The sequence below is a fragment of the Diprion similis genome, chromosome 4, assembly GCF_021155765.1.
Source record: "Diprion similis isolate iyDipSimi1 chromosome 4, iyDipSimi1.1, whole genome shotgun sequence".
In the NCBI taxonomy this organism is placed as follows: domain Eukaryota; kingdom Metazoa; phylum Arthropoda; class Insecta; order Hymenoptera; family Diprionidae; genus Diprion; species Diprion similis.
Genome location: NC_060108.1, coordinates 23,217,873 through 23,232,956, shown reverse-complemented (window position 1 = coordinate 23,232,956; position 15,084 = coordinate 23,217,873). Strand labels below are relative to the sequence as shown.

The 15,084-nt window shown below is 37.4% G+C and overlaps 2 protein-coding genes across 2 annotated transcripts; both read right to left on the bottom strand.

Annotated features, from left to right (window-relative positions):
* Nucleotides 1-2,299: 2,299 nt before the first annotated feature.
* On the bottom strand, nt 2,300-4,773 carry LOC124405862 (ceramide glucosyltransferase). The gene has a single exon (XM_046881118.1). The coding sequence runs from the start codon at nt 4,359-4,361 to the stop codon at nt 3,165-3,167; it is 1,197 nt and encodes a 398-aa protein (XP_046737074.1). The 5' UTR covers nt 4,362-4,773; the 3' UTR covers nt 2,300-3,164.
* Nucleotides 4,774-5,943: 1,170 nt separating this feature from the next.
* On the bottom strand, nt 5,944-11,403 carry LOC124405860 (general transcription and DNA repair factor IIH helicase subunit XPB). The gene is made up of 15 exons (XM_046881116.1): nt 11,236-11,403; nt 10,931-11,142; nt 10,746-10,856; nt 10,504-10,653; nt 10,209-10,382; nt 9,920-10,114; nt 9,734-9,831; nt 9,525-9,631; nt 9,086-9,382; nt 8,733-9,001; nt 8,417-8,581; nt 8,064-8,250; nt 7,820-7,968; nt 7,118-7,234; nt 5,944-6,690 (listed from the first exon to the last, which is right to left on the bottom strand). The coding sequence occupies exons 1-15, from the start codon at nt 11,267-11,269 to the stop codon at nt 6,562-6,564; spliced, it is 2,394 nt and encodes a 797-aa protein (XP_046737072.1). The 5' UTR covers nt 11,270-11,403; the 3' UTR covers nt 5,944-6,561.
* Nucleotides 11,404-15,084: the final 3,681 nt, after the last annotated feature.

The window sequence follows — 15,084 nt, the reverse complement described above, 5'->3', positions numbered from 1 at the left end:
AAGTGATAATAATAATATTGTATTATACTTAAGTGATATCATACTAAACGTATAATGAATCCGCAGGAGATAACAATCATTCTTTGATAATATATACAAAGACTTGAGAAAATGTACCTAATATTCATACCGTTTAATTATGTTTGATTTTTTTTTTAGTTTCATATGTATATATATGCGTGTGGGTGTGTATATAACATCCATATGTATAAATAAAACTATAATTATTACTGAATTATTCGAATCACCTATGAAACTAGGTGACGTTTCTTTATTTGCTTAATTTGTTTTTTTTTTTTTTTGGTTTTTTTCTTAATTAAATTATTTGTGTTTTCTAGACGAAAAGATACAGTATACATGATTATGTACAGTGAGATGAGAGAAAATATATAACTTTTATAATAGTTCGAAAGTTATAGACGTGTGTATATATATACGTATGTGTGTGTGTGTGTATATATAGGTACATGTTTTAGTCCCTTATTTTTGATGATCCTATTATGGATAATAAACTGATTGATCTCGAGCAATTCGCGGTATGTATAATAATATAATATAATATTATATCCGTAAGCTTATAAAAGGCATTAAATACTACAGACGTAACACAAAAATTGATTCAATTTAATCGGTATTGAAACTTAATTGGTTGTTTTTCTCCAATATTTCTGTTCGAGTATACACGTAATAATACCTCCCTGTATCGTAATGTATCGAACGGTAAGTATCGGTTAGTTGGCTCATTTTCAATACATACGATAAATTTTTACCTATAATTTTACTTCAAGTGTATATATGTATTATATATGCGGCACATACGTCAAGGTATTTCAAGAATTTTGTAATGCTTGCGATACTCGTGATACCCGAATACACGGTGCGTGTTGTAATAAAGCCTATTTAAACAAGTGTATATATGATAGTAGTATGAATACATTGAAGATAAGTTTCAATTGAGGCAATTGTTTGATACCGAATAATTTCATAATAATTAATGCATGAAACCATTGTGAATTGAAAAATAATAATAATAGTAACAATAATAATAATAATAATAATAATAATAAAACACAATATGTATAATGAAACGTATTACTATATACTAATTGTAAATAATGACTATTCATTGTCACATAGAGCGGTCTCGTGTAAATGATTTCTTACTAGTAAATATTTTAATTTAATTCGATAAGCGTTATAAGGTATGTATATGTAATATTGGGCGTGTGTAACCGCATTCACATTGTGTGTACGTGTACGTAAATATGTATAGATGGAGGCAGGAAGTGAATTAAGTGAATTATGTGAAACTATATTGATAACGCATTATTTTCTACTGCGAATTACATATTTTTATTCCCCTGATCGATCCGTGTTTATCTTTTTCATGCGTTTCCTTGAATAAATTTATCTTCTTCTTATATATTGTTTGGCATCTGTATATAATGCTATTGAAAAAATTTATTCTGAACTTAGGAATATTTTAAGGAAAAATTAAAAGAAGTGTTACCGCATCGCAGTAAGGCTGCTTGGGTTAAGATTATCAACATTGTAAACTGAAGGGGAAAAAAAAATGACAAGAAAAAAAAAAAAAAACTTTCATTATCATGTAAGTTAATATTGCCGAGATATACGTTGTACAAAACAAATTCCTCTTGCTCGCCATACTGCCTTCCTTAGGCAAGTACAATATATGATATAAAGTTGCATAACAGATTAAAAAAAAGATAACAGAATAAAAAAAGAGGTAACAGAACAAAAAAAAAAACCATAATCGACACCATCAACAATCGTATAAATGAATAGAAATACAAAAAAAAAAAGACATTATTGAACCTGAATCATCACGAAAAAATATACAAATATCTTATCACGACACAACGATTATAAATATAAGATTGAGCACATGAGAAAAGATAGAGATTTAGCTTGATAAGTAAAAAACGAAGAAAAGTTATGAATAAGAACCGGAAGTCAGTGAAAACTGGTAAGAAAAGTGTTAACGTATTATGCATTGAGCGTTATGAAGCCAAGACATGATTGTAAACCTATAACATTATAGTGGAATAAAATTTTCAGTTACTATCCAATTAACAATGATTATCAAGAATGATTTAAATCGACGACTTGTACTTGTTTTATACAAGTTAATGATTTTCCTTGCTTTCTTCTATTCTCTTGTTTCCATATTAGTTATTTAGGTACTAATAGATTCTCTAATGCTTAACACCCGTTCATGGGAGTACAGTACAGTTTGAAAGGCTTTCTTTTTCTTAACGACTAGTGTATCTCGCTTGATTTTGTTGACAAGAATTTCACCGCCGCAAATTTGCTGCCTTCCTTTAACGATAACGAGTTTCACCATTTCATCCAAAGTCGAAATTCTAAACTGGATATAATAATTTGGGCAAGTAACGAAATTTTCCCAATTACTATTTATACATTACTGTGAGACTGACTTGAAATGGCTTCTTCACAATATGTAGTCGTAATACGATTATAAGTTATAACACGAAAAGACAATTAGATGACGAGTACGATAATACGGTGATAAAAGAAAAAAGGTATCAAGATAAACTAGTCGTTTGAATTATATCCTTTAAATTGTAAAGGATAATCAGCCTCGGCGAGCAACCGCTATAATAATAAATTTGTGCATAAAATAAATCACTCGTACGAATATTACAACACAACCAGTAGTTGAATGGGATTTTGTAGCGTGATTTTGGGGTCGAACAGTACTTTCTGATGTTGGTGCAATTGTATTTCCTTTCAAGATTACGAATATGCGGATGAAGGCAAACCGTAGCTGTTTGACAAAAAATTAAGACTCTAACCACATACCAACGTTGGGTTTAGAAAAATGGTACTGAAAACAATAGTCAAGTAACAATAACACGAACATGAGACGAGCACTATTCGACGCATCGACTTAATTAAAACTACAATACCGATGTACTCGTTACGTACTAATATACCTATTATAGGTAAATACAGTTTTTAGATCATTGCACCGTATTGAGCATATACCACATGAGCATGGAAATAATGTACATTATATGCAATATTGGCAATATTTGATAAAAGCTATCCATTCGATTCAATTCATACATAAATGTAAAATCCTCCTCCTTCTTCTTTTCATCGTCTTGCCCGAATCAGCTCTAATATTTAACTTTTGCCTTAACTTCCTCAGCTATGCCACCCCACTTCAGTTTATACACCCTGGACCTCCACTGTATCAGGGGGTCGAGTACAGCCTGAGCAAATAAGTATGGCCTGGTGATCTCGCTGAGTAGCCAGCCGCACACAAATTCAAGTTTGTCGAAAGGAAGGGGTCCGTTTTGCACGACACGAAGCAACGTCCAGTCGAGCATAAACCACAAAAGTATATGAACCAAATAAAACACAAGGGAGTCCCATTCGAACAACAAGCTGGCCGCCCAAGAAGCGCAGGCGCCGAGCAGTAAGCACTCGCTAAGAGGTTCGAACACAATAACCAGCGGTATCATGGCCACCCTCAACTTGGCCCACCGCCTTAGCCTGGCCTGAAAAGAACTGAGCTCGCAATGTCCGCTGTTCTGCATGGCGGGTTGAGAGGAAACGGTAATCCTCCAGCCTCTGTCCGTGAGTGATTTGGCGTAGAAGAAATCCTCGGCCAAGTATACGCCGAAAGCTTTGAGCCCACCGACCTCGTCGAGCGGTGCCTTTCTCAGCAGCGCGGACATGCCGGTGTGGCAATTGATGCGGAGTACATCCGCAGCCAAGTACATTCTTGACTGAACAGTGCCGAAGAATATCTTCTCGTACGCAGCGGCAAATCCCTCCCTGTCCGCGGTAAAGGGCATCTGATGAACAAGGGCGACCTTGTCGCTCATGTAGTTCGTCATGTCGAGGAGGGTATCCTCCTTCATTTTTATCCCGCTATCGCTGATCATGATCAGCTCGTGCTTGGCAGACTCGTACGCCAAGTGCATGTTGTTTATCTTGGGGTTAACGCCGACGGCGCAGCCCCCGAGAAACAGCCTCGCATCGACATGAGGGTACTTCTCCATCAGCTTGTGGACGAGCATAAGAACCGGGTCCGACTCGTCCTCGACGCAGAAGAGCAGCTCGTAAACGGGGTAGTTCATGGTGAAGAAGGTCTCCAGGTTCCCGAAGAGGTTCGGGTCGACTCCCATCAGCGGCTTGAGTATCGATACGCCGGGCAGCGGCGTTTCGTAAATCGGGACCTGCCCGATTTTCCTGTGCAACTTCCAGCGGCCGGCGACCAAGGCCAGAACGTGGACGACCCACATCCCGCACCAGAAGACCATGAAGAATATCGCGAACCCGTAGAGGGTGTAAACCACCGAGCTCATCTTGTTCGCCCTGCAGACGATTCGGCGGCAGGCTCGGAGTCCTCGGGATTCGAGACTCTCTGTTTGATCTCCGCCGCTCTTTATAATACCTAAGTATCCGTTAGCAAGTATTGCTTTAACCGCCCCGGCGGGGTGTGTGGCCTTGGCATCCCTGACGCCTTTTAGACCACGATTTGTCGTCCCTCGTATCAACGCTCACGACCGAGTCTCGCCCACGAATTCACCTTGTAACTTGTAACTACACACGCTGTGTTGTCGCGCATCTGCATGTATACCTGTTTAAATTCCTTGCCATTCGACAGGTACGATATTTACTGAGTTCAACTACGCCGTCTCATTCTCGTGTCCCCCCCTCCAGCCCCCCTGCGACGCATCAGCACGACACCGGCATTCGTCTGCACTCCCTAAACAATATTTATACACTATATCACACACTCCTCGACACGACGCTCGCACTGCAGTCTTATTGTTGGTGTCGTTCTGCTCCCTGCTCTTTTTATTCTTCGCTCTTCCCCCCCCTCCAGCTCTGCGTTTCGCGGTTCTTTGGCGAAGCTTTAGATCGACCTAGCCTTAAACGAATGCCTAGGCAATGACTGTCGGTCGTCCGCGAAAACTGATCATGATCATCCGCCGGCGAGGAGCGGTGTCGACACGGAAAATTCGACGATAGGATTACGTACACACACATATGCTTAGCCAAGGGACTCCTCGCACGCATGAGCTGCGGCTCTGCCGTCGTATCAACTTGTCGAAATACGTAGACCGTCTTCCCCTCCTCGCCATCTAGGACCCGTTGACAAATGAGACATACAAACGGTTTAACTTATACGCGCTGCCTTTCCGCGCAGACCGCGCGAATTAAGAAAGCGAAAGTGCGGCGTAAGTACTCAGCCAGATTTTCAGCATTTACCGCTTCATCAGGATTACGTGGCGCACGTGGCGTCGCAAGTGAATTCGAACCTTTGGTCTGTTCTTTGTTTTTTATTGTGACAAGAACCGGATCGTCAAGTTCACTCTAATGAATGATTCATTCAACCAGTTACCAGAAAGGAAACTTGTGGTTGGATTCATTTATCTGTTTTGATTTCAAAATAAAAAACTATTATTACCCGTCCGCTGTCAATTATTTGTGTATTACATCTACCGCTTCCCCTAAAGCTTATTTAGTGTTAATTATCAATTGTAACGCCGTTAAATTGTTGATTATCCAAACGGCCACGGGAAAGATGTCGGTCTAATTGATACTACTTACTTCGTAGCGTAAATATTTACAGACTTTTCCTTCGAAGATTGTCGAAAATACAGAACAAAGTAATTCCGATATTCGAAATATTGTATGAGTGTTGATAGATTGAAAATAATAAACAATTGCTTAAGCATATTCCTGATAATAGCGTATCAGAAATATTTTTGTATCTTTGAATTTTGTTTATTTTAATTTATGGATGATCTCGAACTGGTTGTGTCTTCATAGAAATTTATAGTTTATTTTGTCCGTAATATTTCTGGATGTAATCAACTGAGCATACTCATGCTGAATAAATATTTAATCACTGACCACGAAGAAATTAGCGTCGCCTTATCTTATCAACACGGTATATTATTTAGATCAATAAGCTTAGGTTACTAATCACGGCTGGTTCTACTTTCATGATACAATCACGAAGGCTTTCGTGGTACAATCACAAAGGATAGTAATGAGTCAATGTTAATTTGTGTAAGGGTAATGTAAAACATGAATGCACGTACAAAAAATTAGATAACAGAATATTTATCACAGATAATATAGTTCTGATTGTTCCCCTTTAATCGTTTCAAGTAGCATTTATTTCGACATAGGTGCTTGTCAAAAGTTTCATGTCGAATCAATAATTTGATCGGATTAGAAATAATGTGACGAAGTTTAACTGGATTAGAAGTTGATGTACTATTGAAAGTCGGAATTCTTTCTGTAAATTAGTACAACAGTTCGCTGAAAGATTTTATCCATGTAGACAAAGATGAAATTTATTGAGATCGAATCTGATATATCCAGCGGATGTTATATGCGTCGACTTTTTGCATTTACAATCACCTCTTCAACAGATTTAACTTATAACAACGGGGCATGCGACTGAGAGAAGCTGAACGAGTACGAAATAACTGGTGGAAAACCCCACTGTATAATTTACGTCAACACATGTGAAATATAAATACAAATTTAGGTTCGGAACTTTTTAAATAACGGATGCTTATTTGCTGTCGATGATGCGGCGGATTTTTTGTATTCGTAATATACTGTGTCATCAGCACCTGACATGGATGCCATGTTTCCAGGCCTCCTCATTGCCTGTAATGAAAAATAGCGTCGATTAGAAGTGCTGCGATACATACTTATTGATTGAAAACGCAAGCAAGAAACAACTTCGAACTATACGATAATAACCATTTTTTATAGCTGACATTCATTAGCGTGCAGTAAATAGTGGATTGTATCAATAAACAACTGCAGAATTATCGAATGTTTAGGAAATATACTCAACGCTCTATTGAACAGTTGAGCACTTCAGCTACATTATCATTGCATGATTGATTACATTTTACAATTTAATGTACTAGGTGTAATGGAAATTTCTTCAAATAATATCGACATTGAATCAAAATAATGATGCCGAAGATTATTCAATAATTTTCTTTTTTTCACTAGTGAATAAGATTATCGGCTCTACCGACCAATCACTGAAATAATAATTATAACTATACTATTATAAACTCACAGGTCTTGGCCCTTCGCCCGGAATCCTTTCCTCATCCGCATCCATGTCACTTGCTGACAATACCTGTTGTAATAGTTGACCTTGTTCCTCACGTGTTTTATACATTAAGTCGGGTTCCTATAAGAAAACCGCATAGCATTATTTCCATTGATTGCGTAAGAAAATTACACGCATTTCATTCAATACCAGCGTGCAGTCTGGTATCAGCTGTGATTAATAGTGTTTATAAAACTCGCGGAATTATGGATCATAGAAACACGATACAACAATGAAATATTACACTGCTTACACGTTTCAATTTTTGCAACAATACAAAAATTCAATGAATGATTCATTGTTAATCATACTATTAGTGGCACGGCAATGACAAATTATTTTAAGAAGTTAAATGGTATTACGTAAGATGATAATTTCATTTAAAATGATTTCCTCCATTTAAAGAAGAGGATGTTCAGTCCTCATTATAGTATGAAGGCCCACGCAAGAATATATGTAATACAGCAGCTATTTTGCATGCCACCTATCTTATGTGTGGTCGTAATGTAACTGTGAATGCTAGCAGAATAAAAGCGAAAGCCGTGCATAATAACCATGGTGTAGAAGGGAGTAAATTTTTCTATTTGTTCTAACAGCAAATGAACATATATTGGTTATCGATGCTGTACTTTTAGAAAAGAGAGAACGTAAAGGAACGTAACCTACCTCATCCATTCCAGCTAGTTTGGTGATAACTTTATAAGCATATCCTTGATTGACAAGAAACCTTTGCCTCTTCCTTGAATAGTTCATTTCCATTGTATCCTGTGATACCAAGGTGTAAAAGAAAGCATTATACTCTTCAGCAATTGCGCCTGAAACAGAAATTTATGAAGTTTAAGATAGATTACGAAATTGTTAATTTAATGTGTCGAAATTTGTATCAAGAAGTAATTGTTACAGTGCGTACCTTTTTTAGCTCGTAAAATTCTACCCAATCTTTGAGCTTCTTGCCTCCTAGAACCGCCGTGAGAGGATATTTGTATCAAAACATTCGCTTCTGGCAAGTCAAATGATGTGTCGGCTACTTTGCTCACAAATATTGTATTCACTTTTGTATTGAACTTGAAGTTTTGGAGGATTTGTATGCGCTCACTCTGTGAATCAGACAACACATAACTGTTTATAAATGAAATATGCGACAAATATTTTGGGAAATCAGGTTCTTTTCTTTTATCCTGTTCTCAAGAGAAAATATGACATGCTCTGGTATTGCATAAGTTTCATGTAAATATTGCTGCAGCATTATTCAAGCAACTTTACCTGACTGGTAGGCCCGTAAATATAGGGTTTATTCATTTTGATTGCATAATGTTTCAGTGCGAAAACATTATCGGAGAAAACGATCGTCTTATCACCTCGTCTTTCGTGATATCGAATCAAATACTGACAGCAACGAAATTTACTCGGATTCATGACGTAAAGCAACTGGAAGAAACAACGAGTAATACAGTTAAATACGATAATCAATCCGTTGAAAAAAAAGCGAAAAAATAAACGACAAGTAAAAAAGTAAAAAAAATTTGACACCCTTATATAGGCTGAGTTAAATGGATCTATATTGACGTTATTCACATACCAGTTTCTTGCTTGTCTTACAACTCAGGTATTCCCTATAAAACTCTGGAGTCATGGGACACCAGACCTCAGCACATTGTACCCTGGCAATAAATCCTCTTTTCTGAAGCTCAAGCCAGTTAGCTTCATAGAGTTTTGGACCAATTAGAAAATTCAGATCTGCAATTTTATCATCCTCTCTTAACAAGGTTGCTGTCAGTCCGAGTTTGCAGTGGGATTGAACAATGGTCAAAACTCGACGAAACATTTTCGCAGGTATCGTGTGTACTTCTGCATGATTGAAATATATATGTAAATCTGTTAGTATCAGCTACTTAAATCAAATTTATGGGCAAATAAAGATATAAAACTTACCATCTAAAACCATAATACCCCATTCTTGTTCTTGCAACCACTTCATGGTCTGTTCAGCTTCCCACGACCGTTTTTGCGTATGTGTTATCATCGAGTAAGTTGTTACCAGAATACCACAACCCATTGGCTTATCCTTAGCTTCGCTTGTAAATCGGCAAATCATGGAATCGTCGGCTGTCGACCACATTTTAAACTGCTGTTTCCATTGCTCAACTGATACTCCAGAATTACAAAGCACCAAAGCACGTTTCCGTACTGTACAGCAAGCCGTTACGCCAACTAAACTCTTACCAGCACCTGAATTTTAAAGATACTTCGGTTTGTTATGTGTTTGATAATTAAGTTGTTAGCGTAAAAGGGAATCCTTTATTTTATAAAGTGCGTGTTGTAGACTGTAAAAACACTATGTTATACGAAGTTTAAAGAAATTTTTATGTACCACAAGGCAATACGATAACACCCGACCTGGCTCGTCCGTTACCAAACATCTTTCTTAAGCTCTTTTCTTGGTATGGTCGCAGCACGGCTGATGGTTTCAGGTCAAAACTAAAAAAATTACAAACTCATTTGGATATAGAAAAAACATAAAAAAATAAATTTGGATTCCATGTCACAAGACCAAATTACAACACTATTGAAAGTACATACTTTATGTCAGGATTAACCGTATCATTTCTGAAATCGTATTCTGCGAGTAAAGGATGCTCTAACTCGATACATCTTTTTTGAATAACCTCAATTTTTTCCTGCAGATAACAATCATTGATTATTGCTAAAAACAATTGTTAAGTTGAATAACCAGTTATATATTCAAAGCAAAGGTAGAATCTTCACCTGGTTGACTTCAAAGCTAACAGTTTTCAGCTGTGCTTCTTCCTCCTCATCTTCATCCTCTTTATCAATTTTGTCATAAAATGTTGAGATATCTTCAGGCACTGCTACTGGCTCTGCTGCCGGTTGCTCTCCATTTCCTTCAGCTGAGGCTGGTGCTGTTGTTGGAGTAGCAGTAGCTGTTGTTTTCGCTCCAAACTGTGAATTAAAAATACCTGGTAATAGGTATTCGTAATTGGGTGCATATTTATAATAGACTAGAGAAGCATTACATAACAGGAGTGAACTCTACCTGAGGAGCTTTTGTTTTATCTTGAACATTGGTAATAAAACCATCTTTGTCAGTCTCATCCAAGTTCCTTCTCAACCTGCATTCTTGAATGACTGGATCTTTAAGCAGTTTCTGCAACACTTCTGGAAATGGAGATTCCACAAAGTATTTGTTGTGTTTCAAGACCAATTTCACCTGTAAAGATTCACGAAAATAGTCTGTAACAGTAATATGTACAAACAAAAGAAAAAAAATTATAAATCCAAAAAAAAATAAATAAATCAATGTTCTTAGTATTCTCTACATTTATGCTTACCTTTCCATAAGATAACGTGCACAGTTGTATGAATTCAATGATACCATCTGGGATGCTAGTTTTACTCAACCGTTTTAGGTATTCGATGATATCATGGGTTTGGAGGCCCACACTCACAGCTGCATACAAGGAATAGGCAGTCAGTTTATACTGTAAAAAGGTACATAATTATTCAATCATAGCAAGCTAGGTTTGACGAAATTTTTAGGAGTCATGAATAAAATAAAGAAATTAATATCTACCTCATGAATGTGCTCTGGGCGACAAACGGGCTCGGAAATAGCGATTAAAAAATCGTGAGCATGTTTGTACACCGGTGAAAATGACTCCAAGAATATGTGTCCATTTGGAGCCTGTAAAAAGTGGGCTACTCTTACTATTCTTCTTCGTCTTCAGATATCAGATTAATTGACTAATAATAACGTACCACCCATAGTGGCCTCGACGTGTTATCAGGCTTTAAGATCATTTGCGAACGATAGTCTTTGGCTCCAAATTCGTCTTCAACAGCCCCTTCATCTTGTTTTTCAATATCATTTTTAGCCGCATCAGGAATGCCCTCGGTATCGCCACCGTCACCGTGGTCATCATCAAAATATTCATCGTGATCTTCCTTACGTTTTTTCCATTTGCCCTTGTCTATATGATAAATAAATTGAGAACCATGTCAGTATCAGAAATTAAAAAATTCGAAGTGTATCTTTAAACTGACGGTGAAAAAGGGTTATGTACCATAGTCTTTTTTGAATCGCTTTGGCGGGCCCATGATAGCTCCGCTTAAAAATTAGAAACAGGAAAAATGATTTGTATGCTGATTCGACGCTGTCAGACGTTGCCACTGGAAAATCACTCGATGCAAATATCGACGAATAACCTCAAAAGCACACGGCGCACTGCCCACTGGCAACGGCAACAGTCAACACAGAATCTGGTTTGACATAACCTCACAGACAACCTGAAGTTTGCAAGTATGACTTGAAGTCATGCACATAGAAATTAGGCTTGAAGTACGTTTCATGTTAAGTTAGGTAGCCATCTCGATCACAGATGTTGATCGGGGAAATATTTCATTTCAAAAAAGGTCCTCTGCCAAGCCCCCTGATGAGAAATATTTCTCCGATCAGCATTTTTAACACATCTTAATTCGATTAGCTGAAACAGTCAAAAATTTTATTTGCTGAAACAGATAAAAAGTTTGGTTATCTGAAACAATCAAGAGGTATATATTATTAACTGAAACAGTTAAAAAGTTTGATTAACTGATACAGACGAAAGGTTTAATTAGCTGGAACAGACAAAAGGTGTGATTAGCTAATACAGTCAAAAAATTTGTTTTGCTGAAACAGACAAAAGGCATGATTGACTGAAACAGTTAAGAAGTTTGGTTAGCTGAAACACACAAAAGATTTGATTAACTGAAACAGAGAAAGGTATCATTAGCTGAAACAAACAAAAAGTTTGGTTAGCTGAAACACACAAAAGATTTGGTTAGCTGAAACAGAGAAAGGATTCATTAGCTGAAACAAACAAAAAGTTTGGTTAGCTGAAACACACAAAAGATTTGATTAGCTGAAACAGAGAAAGGATTCATTAGCTGAAACAAACAAAAAGTTTGGTTAGCTGAAACAGACAAAAGATTTGATTAACTAAAACAGATGAAAATAAGATTAGCACAATGACAAATAGTGCGTGCACCGACAAAAACTACGTCGAGCCCACAGTCAACATTTGCGAAAACAGTCTTCTACTCTATTATTTTTATGATTAAATAAAAAAATAAAAAAATTGTGAATCAAAATTAATTTTCAACTTGAAATTATTAAAATAAATGTTTTGTTCGAACGAAGACTGACTATTTCTCGGTACACTTTAAAAAAAAATTACTTGTTGCCCCGAAACAGAAGACGATAAAATTTCTAAAAAAATACTTTCGTACACCTCAGATATGTTTTATATATACTTACGACAAGGTATTTCACCACCACTGTACACTCCGCGATTTTTATCCCTGTGAACTGACCACTGGCTTACAAATGCCGCGCTTTCTTTCAGAACCAAAAAGTATCAAGTCAACGCACAAAAGGTGCGGTCAATTTAAACTTGAAACCTCAGTTGTTGGTAACGAAATTCAGTGAAAAGCTGACCGCTTGACACATCGAAAATGCTTTACTTTCTTATATACCTTTTACAAAATCGTCAAGCGAAAGGCGCTCAACTGAAATTACGAAGCATAGCTGAAGAGTAAAAAGATTTATAAAAAAAAGCCCGTTTTTTCCTATGGTCTGTCATACTTCCCTGACTTTACCCGATAAACGAAATTCCCCAACTGTTACCGACTATTCCGGTCAGTCACCACCTTGATTTTCAATCGTCGCGCAAATGACGCGTCTGATTCCCGTGATTAATCTACGCGCAAAAAGGCGCGGCCGATTAATCCGTAAAAAAATCTTAAACGTCTAGGACTTGTCGCAAAATTCTGTAGAAAACCAATCCGCATCTGCGTCTTTTTTAATCCGACACATTGCGATGCGAATTGTTGTTCCGAGATGCGAGTCAAGTCTGGGAGGGAGGTTGGAGGGCATGCATTATTGTGTGGCGTGACGGTCGGCGGTCCTCTTCGACGCGAAGTCTTCGAGCTCAGCATCTCTACCATCTAGCGTACCACGGAACGCGATAGATGGTCCAGAGATGCGTTTTGCCCAGTCAGACGATCACAGAGATCAATTGAGTGAAGTAATTATAGATCATGACTAAATAATTAAATTCAATGAGGATTGAAAAATGGAGCAAAGTGACAAGAAATGAGAAATTGAACCTCGTTAAAATTTGACAGCTTACTAATAAATAGTTCGAAGACTCTTATATTCAATCTCTTACGTGTTTCTGGATGAAAATCACTGTGATCATTTGACGCTGTGAATTACAAAAGTTAATAACATCACGGTGCATCGCGACCTTCCTACCCTCGCCTGATTCCCAACGGAACCACCCAACGGAAATGTTGAAAAGAGATTCACACGCACATCTGCATCAAACCCCGCGACGGATCCCACAACGCCCACCTACCTACCCGATTACCTACATTCGCTCTAAACGATTCTCCATTCTTTCCAACACACATCGTTCTTCCCCATTTGCACCGTGGTCACCGTGACTTACTTTTTCACTGATCACCTGTGGGGAGCAAAACGTTTTTGTACCGTAGTCAGCAAGAGTATTGTTTTAGTGATTGCTGGCGGACTATCGGTACATCAACCTTTTGTAAGATGGATTAAAAACATCCTGTATGCTTATCAGCATTTTTCTAAGCGAGCTAAGCCTGTGGTTGTTCGATAGTTGCTGGTCATTGAAAAATTGAAAATGATTCAAGATATATCATGCAAGTTGATTACGTTATGTTCTGCCAGACTTTGAAACTCTATCAATTAAACAATCTTTGGAATATGTTTAAACCTCAGGTTTATTCACCACTTAAACAACATCATTGTAATTATATAATCTGTAGCTAAATACAATCTGTTTCCGTGAATGTTGAGTAAGTGATGGTAACCTGTCGCGATGCTCATTCCACTTTCAGCAACGTGCAAAATTTCTAACTTTGAGTAACTGTGGTAAAATAGGTCAACTCCAATAAGAAAGAAAAAAAAGAAAATGAATCGACTGAAAGTCAAGCACCGTCGAGATCGCGAATGAGCCTATCCATGCAGCTAAGAAATCGAAGATTTGTGCAACAATTTTTACCGCCACGCCACGTGACAAAGGAGTCCCAGGGAATTAACACCCGTAACCTAAACACGTGCAAACTCACCAACGTTGCTGAGTAATGGAGAAGTTACTCGGATGTTTCTGCTTAACTCTGAAAAAACGAAAGAGGAAGCTCGAATTAATTTAGCAAACTGGATTTTCCATTATTACTGTTGTCTCCTTTCATATTTGTTTGCCGCATATTACGCAGTGATAAAAATTGGGTTTCAAATGCAGCATGTCGAATTATCAAACAATAATTGAAATAAGTTTTCTTACCTCCTCCGGGTGGCTCCACACTTCACATGTATGTGTAGTAGTCCTCGAGGCTTCTCAGGTTGTACGGTGGTGACACACTTTTCATACTACAATGAGAATATAATAAAATATGATAAGAAAATAATAACAGGCTAATAAAATAAGAACAGATATTGAATGAATGCATAAAATTATTCCGCAGCTAAAATCATGTAAGATCGAAAATGACATAGTAATTAAAAATCATATCGAACGTGTACCTTTTAGTTTTATTCACTACATAGCGGGTGGTTTAATGTTTAGTTTGTTGTCGTAATAATTACACCCGATTCCAAGCTTATTCACACTTTTTGTGTTGTAGTTACCTGTCTAAACTGACCAATTAAACTTGCTAACAACGAAACTACGCACTTGCCGAAAATCAGCCGCACAAACAACAACAAACGACACCCGACGCAGAGGGTCGAGAATCGAAATCGCTACAAGCTGAAGCCGCACAAAAGAATAAAAACTTGATACACGAAACTCACCTTCGATGTCCTCTGCTGTTTGTGTTTCAGTAACCCCGTTCTTTTAATA

Excerpts from the sequence above, each read along its gene's own strand:
- LOC124405862 (XM_046881118.1), bottom strand. The coding sequence starts at position 4,361 with ATGAGCTCGGTGGTTTACACCCTCTACGGGTTCGCGATATTCTTCATG.
- LOC124405860 (XM_046881116.1), bottom strand. The coding sequence starts at position 11,269 with ATGGGCCCGCCAAAGCGATTCAAAAAAGACTATG. Across the intron at positions 9,632-9,733 it reads ACGGTTAATCCTGACATAAA|TTTTGACCTGAAACCATCAG; the intron begins GTATGTACTTTC and ends TAATTTTTTTAG. Across the intron at positions 8,582-8,732 it reads GTAAGACAAGCAAGAAACTG|TTGCTTTACGTCATGAATCC; the intron begins GTATGTGAATAA and ends TGTTTCTTCCAG.